Consider the following 14,874-nt stretch of genomic DNA (forward strand, 5'->3'; position numbering starts at 1 on the left):
TTTACTAAAAATTACTGAATTAAAAGTGGGTGAATTTTACAGTATATAAATTATATTTCAATAAATGTTAATGTAAGTGTCAGTAAAACAGGCTCCTTACTTCTGAGGCTTTTTATATCACAAATGCATGGAGAGATTGAGGCTGAGTAGGACTTCCCAGTAAGATGAGAACAGGCATTGGCTGAGAGGTTAGAAAACACCTGAGTGCTAGCCTTTGCACACATTTGTGAATTAAACACACACTCCGTATCAATTAAGAATTATTTTATTTAATGCATTACAGTGGTACCTTGACTCATCAATGTTTCCATTTGCAGACAATCTGGTTCGCAAATAGAAGTGCTTGGCAAAATTTTGCCTTTGTTTGCAACTCTGCATTGAGTGATGAACATGATGCAGCCATCTTTCCCATACAAACACAAACATGGCCATCTTTTCCAAAATTGTAGAATAAATTAAGTTCATGAACCAAAGTACCACTGTACTATCCTTTTTCCCCTAAGGTTTTAAATATCTTTGCGTTGTTAAAGTCAGTAAGGTTTGAAGGTTGGTAAAAATACTTCTACAACTTAAGTAGCATCCTGGTTCGTTACACTGTACTATGCAATGTGACTTGGTACTTTGCAGTCTATTACATTTTATCTGAAAACTAAAAAATTCCATTAGCTAGAGAATTACTTAATCCATAATTACCTCTTACTTAACTTAAAGATTTTTACATTGAGTTTATTTCTATCAAATATTAGACAAAATTCACATTATTGGTTACTCAGTCTATTTCCTGATACCAGACTCTTTTTCTTCCGGTCAGTCTACTGTGAGTCAGAAAGCCTTTGCACTAAAACAAATTTGTACGAATGAGGAAGATAGCAAGATTAGAGAGGACGTCCTGCCAAAATTGATACTGGGTATTAAACCAAGATATGATGTAACCTAGCCCATAAAGTAGGAGGGATTTGATGAACAGTAGAAAATGGCACTCCTTTCTACTCTACCTGCAATCTTTCCACCATTATTTACTGATGTATAAAATCTGTAGTGTATTTTACAACACTGGAGTACAAAGACATAGCTAAAACTGATGTAATTTACTTGAATGTGGAACCAGTAGCCAAGGTTGGCTGGTAGCGGAGTCAAAGTGTTCTGGGGAATGACTTTAATTACCTTGTAGGACCACTGATAGATGTTTGCTTTCTAGCATGTACACAACTTCTGCTGAATGTTTAAGGAATGCCCTGAAAAGAGAAAAATACTGTTAAAAAATGAAATTTCTACCGCATATACATTTCTCCCCTGCTGCCTGTGCCATACTTGAAATCAAACAGAACTCATTTTTCACTGTACATATTTATATTTTCAATCTTTGTGACTGCCATTAGTATTTATATGATTTTTCAACAGAGGACATTTTGTGATTTTTGTATCAAGAGGTAAATTCATCAACCCTTTATCAAAAGAAAGGGCCTGACTTATATAATAACAACTGTAGAAAGACAACATCACAGACATGGAGAAGACTGCATGGTTGCCAGGGTACAGGTTCTGAACAGGTGGTACAGGCTCTCTAAAGCTGTCAGACAACACCTGAGTGCTAGCCTTTGCACACATTTGTGAATTAAGCACACACTCCGTATCAATTAAGAATTATTTTATTTAATGCATTACAGTGGTACCTTGATTCATCAATGTGGTACAAGCTGTCCATGTGATAAAACTGCACAGAACGACATGTGCGCTCAGCACCTGCACACGTAAGTGCATGTATAAACTCAGAAAATGTGCAGACTTTACCAGTGTTGATGTTCTGGTTTTGACGCTCTATTCTAGTTACTTAAGCTGCTGCTACAGAAGGAGGCTGGGTGAAAAGTACCTGGCTGTGCTATTTTTTTTTATATTATGTGAGTCTTGAATTATTTCAAAAGAAAAAAAAGAAGTTGACAAACCTGACATATTCTAACCACCGAGTATTTTCCAGTGAAGATAACCATTTCTCTTCAGTTTCTTCAAAAGGCTCTGTAATATAAATGGTAACTATATATACGTGTATATATCATGCAAACACATTTTGAGGCTACTAAGCTTAAATTAACACGATCCATATCAGTTAAAAGATACAGCACAGTTTTTAGTATTTAAAAGTTGGCTTTACGGAAGAATTGTGCACTTCCACATTAGTAATACAGAGTAAACAGCTAAGAAGATAGGATTCTACAACACAGCTAAATAAAGCCTTTCCCAGTGCTCCTCTCGGCACTCTGGCTCTTTCAGGGAAGCCTCAGGAAGTTCCACCAACACTGTCCCTGACAGCTTATGATTTCCAGTCTTCCTGGCCCTTGATTCTAGCCCTCCCGACTAGCATGAAGGGCCACCCAGAGCTCCCCCACACCTTCCTCACCGCAAGCCCTGCCCTCCCCCCGCTGCCCGTGCCGGCTCTCTGCACACGTGGCCCTGGGGGCTGCACACTTAGGAATGAGAGGCACAGGGTGAAGAGCACATTCAAGACACTGTGTTTTTCCAGACACCCTGCTTCTGCCCCTCAGAGCTCTCCTTCCCGGCAACCACCCATTGTCCAAGACCTGCTGTAGGAGCGCCTCTCCTGCCAGGTGAGGCAGGAACTCTACCTTTATGCCAAAGATGTAAGGCGTTCTCCTATGGCACACCACAGCCACCTAAGAACCCGATCAAATACACAGATCAAGGCTCTGAGGCTACAGGTACAATACAGTTCTGTTTCAGGTCTATGCTGTCACCGATCCCAAAAGTATCCCCTATGAATTAAAACTCTTAGTTTTTCTGTTAGGTAATACTATCAGATACTATTATATCTTTCATAACTTGCAGATTTTAACAGGTTCACTTCTTTCTCTCCAAAACAAAAAGCAACTGAAACTTCATTTGCTAGAGGTTCTGACCTTCTCATATGATAGAAGTTGAACAAATATTTCAATGAGTTTCTCCTTAAATATACCAATTTCAGTATTGTTAAGGAGTATCACTTTTTCTGATGGGTCATATACAATTCTTCACCCCCTTTCAAAAAAAAAAAAAATATATATATATAAAATAAAAATGAAGTTACCATTAACACATAGTTGCTTAAGCTTTACAAATGCCGCCTGTATTTCTTGAATATTAGGTAAAGTCTTATCCAAATCCAACTTGTAAACATCACTTCTCTGTGGATGACTTTTAGTTATTGCATTACAAATCCTAATAGAAACAAAATCCTTTAGTCACTATTAATTCATTTCTTTAATAGTCAGCACCCACTGCAAGCTAAGGCATTATTCTAAGAGCCTGGGACAGGGAGACGAAGAAGACAGGCTAGGTCTCTGCCTTCATGGGGGTTATATTCTGGGAGGGTGTAGAGCAAAGGAGGAGAACACAGTGGGCTACGGGGAAGGACAATGCAAACAAGTCACTGCAGGCTACTCCAGCTCAGCGCGGCTTCTCTTTGAAGACACACTGAATGATGGAGTGACACAAGGACCTGAGGGAAAATGTTCTGAACAGACAGGCAGCTGCCAGAAAGGCCCTGTGATGAAAACAAGTATGGCTCTAAGAAAGCGCTGAGAGCCAGAGGCCAGAAGACAGGCCAAGGGGAAAAGGTGTGGCAATGAGGTGAGACAACGAAGAAAATCTGCACTGTTTATGAAGAATGGACTGATTTAAAATAATTCTTAGTTTAATAAAATAATTTAATTGGCCACTGGCTGTAAGGTTTTATAATTAATTCTCCCCCAAAAGTGTTGTACAGTACCTTCTAATGGCGAAATTCCTGAGTATGTAATCAGCACATGCCAGTGAGAACAAAGATGGAATATGACCAAATAGCTAATTCTAATGTTATTAATATAACATTAATACCCATCTAATACGATTAGGATAAAACAGGGACTTGTGAGAACTGCAACCATGTTTTCTGGAAAACTAAAAGGGCATATACAGATCCCATGGCAGTTACTTGCTTCAACAAATGCTGCTTTCTTAGTTACAGCACTGCGGAAAAAAAACCTAAGATCTGGCTGCTCTCATAACTGGACGATGGTATCTCTAAGGCTCTTTGGACCTGTTTTTAAAGATGGGCTCATCTTTCCTTATTTACTCAATAAGCAGTTTATAAATATTAGGCACTTCCTGATGCTAACTGTGTGGACAGTACGCAAAATGGACACAGCAATGCACAGGGCCTACGGCCTAGAGAGAAAGGCAGTCATCAGACACACACACCAACAGAAACAAGTGTGAAGAGAAGTTAGCGGGCTTTAGAGAATACACAGCTGTGAGTGCTGATCTCACAGGTCAGCTTAGTTGAAGGAGGGCAACTCTGGACTGCACTCCGAAGGATGCGGACCGAGTGGGCGGTGGGGGGGGGGGCGGCGTGCTAAGGAAGGAGCACTGAAGAAAATAGCCCAAGAGGAGGGAAAAGCACTGGAAAATGTCAGGAAAGCAAAAGACCAGGGAACACTCAGGAGGCTGGGACACAGAGGGAAGAAATGAGGCACCCAGGACATGCACATAGGTGAAGCTGGGTTGGAAATATGCGGGCTTATAAAATTTCTAAAAAGTGAAGTGACAAAATCTGATGAGGACTGGAGATGGGGGAGGACAGTGGACAGAAGTGACACTGGGGACCAAGACAGCATATGTGAGAGTGACCACCAGTGCGTCTGCCACGACAAGCACGACCGAGTAAGGCCTCCGACCCCCGCGATGTGCAGGTTACTGAGGACTTTACAGATGCGGCCAAACGTGTTTGTGGGGGCTCCTTAAAAGCACACACTGAACTGAAAGGCCAGTCTGGTATTTCCTGAAGTGCTTCAACTGGACATTACTGCACTTTCACAGCATGTTAAAGGCAGTGTTACTGCAAGACGTCAGCAACATAAGGTCTGCAAGTATTTTATAAACGAAATAATCAATTATATTTACTAGGACTTACATAGTGTAGACCTACTGTACTTATGACAAGTACAACTATCTCAAGTGAGACCATTTCTCAGTTACCTCTGGTCGATTTTCCTCTGCTGCAGCACGTCCTTGATGAGGGCCATTCGCACAAGGGCGCTGCCATTTGAGTGGCTCCAGCACCAGAGCTAGGAGAGAGGCAGAATCCTTACTTACCTGGGTAGAAACCATGGACATCGGCATCAATGAACACATCCAACAGTAATCACTTACTGGCATCCTTCTTCCAACAAAAGAATGGGAAAAGATCTTCAGATCTTGGTCTGCTAAAGAACTTGGCACTACAAAGTATTCTGGAAGGCTGGAGGGGGAAGAGATCATACTTAAGAGGTCTTTGCTCAAGGGAGGCCTAGTACACTCTATAGTCACCATCTATACCTAAATACATTTACCTGCACTCAACACGCACCTCACCTGGCAGCCACCCTGGCGGGCACCATGAGGGCACTAGTGATCCTGGCTGTCTCTGTCTACAACAGGTGTGATACGGTCATTTATCACAGAATTAAAATTTATACCATGAGAATTTTTTTTAATTTAAAAATATTTTCCAGAATGACTATTAATCAAACATACACAGTGTCTAGAAAACACATCCACTTTTGTTTTCTTCACAGGCTGTGGCTAAAGATACGCCAGACAAGCAAAACAAAGAAGAACCCCATTACTCTACCGAAAAGCTTCAGCTCCCTTCCTATGTCCTTCTACCCGCCCCGTCCCTGCTAGGCACAGTCTGGCTGCAGGACACTGATCCGCTCAATGAAGCTCAACACACCCTCGGCTCTCTGTTCAGCCTGGTACATGACAAAGGCAGGCAGGGCTGGGCACAGTCCCGCCTTCTTAGTACACACACCTCACAGCATGCTGGCCATGTATGTCAACCTCAAGGGGAAGCAGAAAACACAAGGTACAAGCTCCAGACCACCCCCCCCAGATCTGTACCCTCAGAAGTTCCTAACACAGAATAAATTGGTAGAGCTGGGGGTGGTGGTGCACACCTATAATCCAGCACTCAGGAAGCTAAGGCAGGAGGATCGTTGCAAGTTTGAGACCAGCCTGGGCTACAAAATGAGCTCAAGGCTATCCTGAATTGCATAGTGAGACCTTGTCTCAAAAGGAAAGGAAAAAAAAAAATGGCAGTAACAGGGTAGCGCCCCCTCCTTTTTTCCTTAATAAAATGCTGACTGCCTACATGAATGAATGAGGACTTCAAAGATCTTAAAGCATTCTAAAAACTTCAACAGTACTAAACTTTATCAGATAAATGTAAAAAGTCCCTGTCACTTTTGAAGAACTTTAGGGAACCTGCTCACTATTTGGAAAACTGGTAATATAAGAGCAGATGTAAAGATTTATACTGCCTTTCTTATATGAACCATATTTCAGGCTAATAAAAAGCTGGAGAGATAATCTGATAGAAAAAAATGACAGGACAGGACAAACAGCAATCCTTAATAAAATAACACATCTGGATAACTATTCTCACTCCCAGTGAAAACCACTTTTGGCTGCTGAAACCACGATATAAAAAGTGAAGTTTGTACTAAATGCATCAGGGTGACAGACCCAAGCCTACTGATCAACACTGTAATAAGCATGAGAGACAGAGAGACAGAGACACACGGAGAGACAAAATGAGCCAGCTTGCAAGGGAAAGGTGAAGGTGAGGGGAAGAGACACATCAAGTGAGCCCGCTGCGGACTGGATGCAACGTACCCTGAGGCACAGGCATCACCACCTAGTGATGGTGAGGCCAGAAACACTGAACCTGGATTCAGTCATGCCTCTAGAGTTCACGAATATTTACAGGAAATATAGGAGGCCGACGAACATGTTACAGGACACTGCAGGCATAAAACCAGCAATACCTAGAGCGTGGAAAATTCTACAGAAAAAAATGAACTGGTTTTGTCTGTAAATAAATGTAAGTATATGAAGGTGGGAAGAGAGCCTAAAGAGACATATCAAGCAAATTCAACACAAAACTTTCCTAGGATCCTAGGATCTTGATCTGAACACACCAACTTTATGAGAATTACAAGATAAAATGTAAAAGAACACCGACTACATTACTGATGATGGTAAGGAATTATGTCAACTTCCTTCAATGGATACTGATACTGTAATTATATTTTTAAAACCCCATCTTTAAAATATCCATTAAAGCGTAATCACAAATATTTTATTAACCCTAACGACAGTTATCAGCAGTAGCAGAATTTGATTATTCTTCAGACAGCAGTCACTTCTTGATATAAATAACATTGTTAAAACTGGACTCACCAAGTGGATATCATGTAACCCTCGTTAATAGAACAAACTCTCCACCCAGAAGCACCTGTCCTCTTGATTTCTCTGTCCCAATCTGAGTAAGTTTCAAACAGTGGAGTTTTCTGGCTGGTGGTGCCGCCGCCGCCAGCTCCAACCCCTCCTCTTCCTCCACCTTCTGGGGATACTCCATTAATTTTGTTCGCTGTAGGGAAGGGAATACGGTTAGCTTCGGTGTGGAGTCGCATTTCAGCCAGCATTAGCTCCGCCCTCTCTGTACCTTCTGTCTCACACATGCTCTGATGTGGCAGCCCCTCCCTGCCTCATCTTTCAAGTCTCTCCATGAATCAATTGCATTATCCTTTTGATTTAAAAATAACTCATCTAGGCTTGTCCTTACCTAGCTCTTTTCCCACTCCTTGAAAATACCTTTGATTTCCTGTCCTTCTGCACCTCACCTGCCTTCAAACATAAATAAGCAGGTTGACTTGATTTTCAAAAGTACATCTGATCTCGCGGGTCTACTCTAGCTACTATGCCACACATTTTTCTTCCTTTGTTTTATTGATCTGTTCCATAAATGAAGAAAGCCTAGAAATGTTTTCTCTTCATTTTCCAATCATCCTGCATCCCTACTGTTCTATGGAAACTATTCCTAACCCTGCCAAATTGTCGGGTAAATCCAAGTCATCAGTTTATTTTCTCTACATATTTTGCCTGGAAAAATGAATGCATCCAACAATTATCTGTTCTCAAGCCCTCTGAATCTTTCATTTTTCCAATACCAACTTCTCATCTATCTGCTCATTAGAAAATTCTTGATTTCCTTGAGAAAGTTCACGAACACTGCTTGTGCTCTGCTTGAGTGCTGGCTCTGTAGGGGAATTCTGGCACAGTGGGCCCAGAGCAGAGTCCCTTAGCAAGAAGCCTTCCCCAAGAAAGGAGAACAGCTACCACACTCTGGGAGCATGGCCACAGCCTGGGAGATGCTGCAAAGCGGCTACAGAAGCTGTCCTCCAAATCAGCCAGATCTGTCCCAAGGTGATACATGGCATAGTCCTTCCTGGCCCACTCTCAGTCGCCAGAGACTGCAACTGTGGCAAACTTCCATGCCAACATCCCTGACCAGGCGTCCTGGCGCACCTGAACCTGCCAGCAACTTAGCATAAGATACGCTGCCCTGAAAAACATGTTAGCCCTTGCCCCAACCTTTTAATCAGCTTATTTTCCAAAAGAATCAAGCAAACCTAAATGATTGGTCTTGACCTTAAAGATCCTTCACATAAGTGTTTATTTACCATTATTCCCAACTCCAATTCTCTGTAGCCATGCAAAACCCTTAGTTGTCCCATGAACGGTCCCATGTCCACTCCACAAATCATTTATTAACTCCTGCTACAAGACAGGTCTTTACTTAGAATATATGATGTGTTAACAGCTGAGAGCAGAAAGTAAAATTTTATCTACTTTGAAAGCACTAACAAGACAGCAAGTAAATTCAATAACCACTGTGCACTAGGTGTCTGAGTGAAGAGGACACAGAAGAGGAAGCTCAAAGTTTTGCTAAGTGGGAGGGGTGGGCCCGCAAATGATTCATCACCAGTCCACATGTGAACAGTCTTAAAGAATGTGTCAAAAGTTTCCAGGTAGCTAGTGAGGAAGAAGCAGGCATTCTGGGTAGAGAAGAACATTTTAGAAAACAAGACACAACTGTAAACCATGAAGTAATTAAATATAGCTACAACTTTAGGGATCCAAGCAGTGGCAGAACAGAGGCTAGAAGGTCAGATGCAGCCTAGACTTGAGACCTGTGTTGACCAAAATGTAAACTATCCAGCCAGTTGTGCTTATTAAATATAAACTAAAATGAAAATTAAATAAAAATAGGTCTCTCAGTTGTGCTAACCGTATTTCAAGTGCTGTTCTTTCATATTTCCACATGTGGCTAGTAGCTGCCTTGCTGGACAGCATGGAGGGAACACTTCTATCACAAGGGAGTGCTGTTCTAGATTATGAAGGGTTTTATGTACAGTGTTAGGATTTCTGAATTTTATCTTTCAAGTGGCACTGGAATTAACCAATGATTCTAACAGAGCTCATTAATAATTAAAATGCTAATAAGCTGCATTTAAAGGAGAATCCAATGCCAAGGTCTGTTATTCAAAAAAGGGAAAATTAACGAAGTCCACTGAAAATGTCATTTTCTGAAGGGAAGTGACATTAAATGAGATTACATCACAAAACTTATAAGCATGTCTGTCATGATGTAGAGCTGCTGACACTGATCCTGCAGATAATTCCTTGAGGTTTTCAATTTTTTTGTTCAGAAGCATAAGCTGACATCTTAGCAGTTTTGGTTTTTTTTTTTTGGTACCGGGAATTGAACTCAGGACTGTGCGCCTGCCAGGCAGGTGCTGTGCCACTGAGCTAGATCCCCAGCCCTACTAGCAGTTTTCTAACAAATATGCATCTGCTTTTTGATGTTATTCGCCTAGTAGTAATCTGACTGATGAGCAGTCCTTACAGTTGGTTCCTTTGTGTTAAAAGAACAGCACCAGAGCCACTGTTGTTTACACTGGTGCTTTCCGTGGTATTTGTGTGGAGCCATGTGTCAAGGCCTGAGGGTGCTGCACACTTTCCTTCAGGTCAGGATATTCAGAAGTATGTGCACAACTGCGCAGGCTTTCAGAGAAGGCTTTTACTCATGTGATACTGGATAGGAAAGAAAACTTCAAAATGCTGAAGGCCAGCTAAAAGATTCTTCTCCTAGATAACTACAGGAACTTCTCATCTTCTTTGTGGCAACAGCTTTGTCACCTGCCTGCCTGCATAAAGGACTTCTTTATTCCAGCTAGTAAATCCAGGTGTCACTGAGACGTTCAGGAGTGCGTTACTGATCATCTCTTAGAAATGAATGAATTCTGACTGTGTGGAAATTTCAGGCTTCTTTTGATCTTACAGATACAGAGTTTATGCCTCTGTAATAGCACGGGAGGATATTAAAGAATGTTTGAAGAAACTGAACAAAACTTTGGCCAGTATTATGTTTATGAACTATGTGCTGAAGGAAAAGTCTGAAGGATATAATATAAAAAGTTCCTAAATATTTTAAGAATGAATCATCAAATTTTATTAACAAGGAAATAAGAAAAACTGGTTCATAGGAAACTCAGTGGTGGAACAGCTATAGGTTAATAAGCTGTTTACAGTATTATACATCAGAGATGCCTAGAAGAAATGAGTAGAGAAAAAGGCGAAAAGTAACTTAAGCAGGCATAAGTTACCAACTGCATTTGCTGAGTCCAGCTCATTACACTCCTGCAGAGGTCATGGATCTGTACATGGGACCAAATCATTTCCATCAGCAAAAAGTAGCCTGAAGAACTGGGCTATATCACCAAAAACTTGAAGCAGGAATGGAAGACTGTTTCCTACGCTTCCTGCATCTCTTGAAACTTTCATTTATGCTATTCTCCTATAGCTCTGCACAAGGGTCTTACTGAAGGTAACCAGGATGACCACCATTCTGTAGCCTCATGATGGCCCAAAGGAACATTTACCTAAGTGCAGAATTACTAATGCTTTATTTTTAGACAAAGGTAATTTCAAGCTTTAAAGAAATAACTGTGTTACTCAGCCTGAATTATAATTAATGTACATTTTGGTAAGAGAAGTTACAAATACTTTTGTTATCCAACTTCTACATAGAACAATATAAAAGCTGTTCTTCAGGCATTATTCTTATATATCATCTCTACGGTTGGTTAGTATTGTCTAAAATAATAAAAATATACCACATGCATCTGTGGATACTATGTACTATAACATTTTAATGCATTTATAATGTAGTGATACTATAATATACTTTGTATACGAGTGGTTTAAACTATTACCATACGTTTTAAGGAAAAATATAAAATGTTAGTACAATTAATAATGTAAAGGCCCCAGACAACGCTGAGGTGAATCGATCTTTCATTATAACACACACTGATTTATTTTTCTTCATCCAACAGTGAAAGAACACACATGCTTCGGTCAGCTAGCAGATGCGCGGACACTAACATACAGGGAGCTAACAGGAGATAAGTCCTCTTTACCTTCTCCATCTTTTTATAAATTCTGAACCATGGGCTACTAAAATTACTCTGGATAAATTACTCTGGATATAAAATTACTCTAGAATTTTCCTCGTTCTGTCATGATGACATACATGTGGACAAAACTATTTTACTTTCACAAAACTGCCTAGAATGTATACGTCCACTGGACAAATGCTGACCTGCCTTTCATTAATTTTATTTAGAACGTCAGTGTTTTGACACGCTTCATGAATTCAACTAAAAGTTTTTAACCCTCTGGTTTTTGTATGAAATCACACCTTGCAAGAAAAGTTTATGCTTTTCAATTATTTTTTTAGTTTCCCACCAGTTTTCTTTCAAGTTAAGATTATTTTGACCAAAACTCCCAAATTAAAAAGGGCAGGGGACATATTCTTTATCATAAAATATAAGCCAGTAAAATATTCAACATCACTCTTGTAAGCCTGCGTTTACAGGTGCTTATAGGTCTTTCCCGGTCACTTTTCAAGAAATAATCTGACAATACTGGCTCTGTTAGTATGTAGTGCTTGCCTCCCTAACAGTTATGAAGCTAATAACTGCAATCATTAAAGCTCACACACTTGAGGCTTTTGACAAACACAGAAGAAAATTTATACATGTAAAATTAGTCACAATATTTAGTATTTTCATATTTACCTGAATTGTGGTATTTTTTCCCAACATATTCAAATGCAAAGAGTAGCTGGAGGTCTGTTGGCTGGGAATAATGAGCTATTGCAAGGCATACCTAGGAAAAATTCTACATTTAGAATTTGATTTTAACACACTTCAATGAAATGTACAGTCAGGCCTCGATCACCTGGGGCATCATCCTGGGGCAGTGACTTTAGATACTATTTTACATGGTCTTACGCTGACCTCGTGAAAGAGCTCCTTAGGCCAGATATCTCATTTACTGCTGTGCCCCAAGGCACTGTTAAATCTTCAGTTAGTACATGGAAGTACTCAGCATGTATTTGCTGAGTTGAATTCTAACTGGGAAGTAATTTTACTCCAATAAATGAAACTTTAAAGCAAAAGAACTACTTTCTAAAGCAAGGTAGTGACCATGTATCTACTCAATATTTTTTTTTAAAAAGAGAAAAGAATGAAGTTTCAATTTGGTGAATTAGAAAAGCTCAATGTAAGACATGCTATTTTAATGTTTTAATGAAGTCATAGATTAAAAAAATCTAATCTTAATAGAGGACTCATAATTGCAAAAAGTACCAGAAATACATGGGTGGTATTGAGAAGTACAGCAAAAAGCTATGTTTAAGTTAAATGGTTTCAGACTGTGCCCTGTGGCGGAGTTGTGAGCTTCTTCTCAATCAAAGGGATCAGGGCTTAAATCCCAGGCTCTATGGAGCATCAGATGTATAGCTAAATTGTGTGAGGTTAATTCCTCTTTTCCAGACTCATTCTCCTCATCTGTGAAATGAAAATACCTACGCTGTTATAGGGACTGATACCTAATGCATGCTTGGCCTTCAGAGGAACTGTACATGTGGAAGCTGGTTGTCATTCTCAATAGCTGTTGGGCAGAATGGAAGATGATGCTCTATGCTTACAAGCCCTGGACGAGATTATGGGAGGAGAAGTCCTTAAATGGCCAAGGAACAAGGAAGAAATTTAAGACATACACTAGGGAAGAATAATAGATGACCTACTTAAAAAGATTAAGTATCAGAAGGTAAAAAACTAAGCCAGAATTAAGATACTTTCAACAGTGAGCAAGCAAGAAAATTGTTGGTCCATGTCAACTGTGGTGTCTGGAGTGAGTTGATACAAATTCCATTAACACTAAATGTGTGTCAGCATGCTGCTCAAACACTAGTTTTTAAACTCTTATATAAAACGAGTACTTTCTATCTTAAGAAATTAAAATATACAACCAGGGACACAGACTTTACTAGTGGTAACATTCCCTCTACCCCTCAAAAACCTTTCTAAAACTTACACCTTGACTTCTCAAAGGCCCATTAGCGTTTTCTTTTTTTTTTTTTCCACTAGCTTTCTGTAACAGTTCACTTACAAAATTTAGGAGGCAGTTATTTCATAATCAGTTCAAGCACCTTCTTTAAAGCACTTTTAGGAGCATAACTCCTGAAATCTGTACCTTGAGAAAGTTCCTACCACTTCCCATTCCTTTGGAACTTTTCAGGTCTGTCTCATTTTGCTAAACTGCCACTGCCATATTCTTAAGCCATACTCACCATATGGCACCTCTGGGGCTTCTCTGGACTCCAGAAGTCCACAGCACTTAGGAATTCTCTTCTAAATATACAATTCGGGCTAATAATGTTGCTTTCTTGATAATTAGCTGTGGTTCTCAGACATTGCCTTAATAAATTAAATGTCCTTATTCTTGATTCTTCACAAAACTTCCTCACTGCATGTACCTTACCTTCCCAATGTTCCCTTTCATTCTGTGGTCAATGAAAATGTATGCATATTCTGTCTGACTTGGCCCCAGCCTCCTATCACTCTCCACCTGTAGGAAATCATCCTTCGCCCCCAGTGCAATCATGTTTTCTTGGAAATCACCATGTCTGTTTAGCACTACCTTCTTCTCAAGCCATCACAGACTGAGTCAATTTCAGAGTATTAATTCTCAAAACCCTTCTACTGTCTCCAAATAATGGTAATTCTAATATATAATATGTCATTGGTTAACTGCTTATGCGCCTGTACTTTCAAGGTATTCAAATAATAAGTATTAGTGTAGGTAAAAACTAGTCCATAGGTGGTTCCTTACTATACTTGCACCATTAAGTTCCTTTCCTTTGGGTAGATGTCAAATTTCTCATTCATTCAACAAATATTTACTGAGCATTTACTACACTTTAAGATCTGAGGATAAAGTGAACAAAACAGACACAAATCTATGTCCTCATTAAACTTACATTCTAGTGGGGGAAGCCAGATACTAAACAAGATAAAAACAACAACAAATACAATAAAAATTAATTATTTAAGTGTAAAGGAGAAAAAAGTAGATCAGAAAAGGGAAATATGAAATATAATACTGAGAGAAGAGACAAGCATGTTAGAAATTTAGAGGAGAAAGGAAATTCCTTTCTGCACAGACTAAAGACCTTTAGACCTGGCCCTGAGTTTCATTATCACCCCTCCGGTTGCTCCCCAAAGGTGCACAGAGTCTATCAGTGGCTGCACAAACACTACTACTTGATAAAATTAGTTCCTACTACATTAGTGAAAATGCTTCTACCAAGTAATACTCAGGTAATGACAAATACTCAGAGTCACAGGCCCAAATTACACAGAAAGAAACGGGCCTGGTTTACACAGAAGAAATTCATAGAAAATTGATGATAGAACATGTCTTATTGTAGCTACAAAGCAAAACAGAAACAAAGCCTATCTACAAAGCAAAACCCAACTAAGACTCTAAAAACTCCTTAAAAATAACACACAGTTTCACACTGACTTATGAAACAAATGAGATATGCCTAACAGCTTTTACATTAGCTATTTCACATGTTACACTGAAGCTCAATTTAATGACGTCCAC

At 39.8% G+C, this 14,874-nt stretch overlaps 1 protein-coding gene across 1 annotated transcript in view; it reads right to left on the minus strand.

The window, feature by feature from the left end:
- Mtmr10 (myotubularin related protein 10) overlaps positions 1–14,874 on the minus strand; it is a gene marked incomplete at its 5' end in the record, with an annotated part of 45,654 nt that overhangs the window by 11,634 nt on the left and 19,146 nt on the right. The window contains 7 exon segments of the mRNA XM_013512562.1: positions 1,165–1,235; positions 1,944–2,013; positions 3,080–3,210; positions 5,008–5,096; positions 5,182–5,269; positions 7,252–7,441; positions 11,997–12,087. Coding sequence (XP_013368016.1) covers positions 1,165–1,235; positions 1,944–2,013; positions 3,080–3,210; positions 5,008–5,096; positions 5,182–5,269; positions 7,252–7,441; positions 11,997–12,087 — 730 coding nt within the window.

The sequence above is a fragment of the Chinchilla lanigera genome, unplaced genomic scaffold, assembly GCF_000276665.1.
Source record: "Chinchilla lanigera isolate Chin_1 unplaced genomic scaffold, ChiLan1.0 scaffold00015, whole genome shotgun sequence".
Taxonomy (NCBI): Eukaryota; Metazoa; Chordata; class Mammalia; order Rodentia; family Chinchillidae; genus Chinchilla; species Chinchilla lanigera.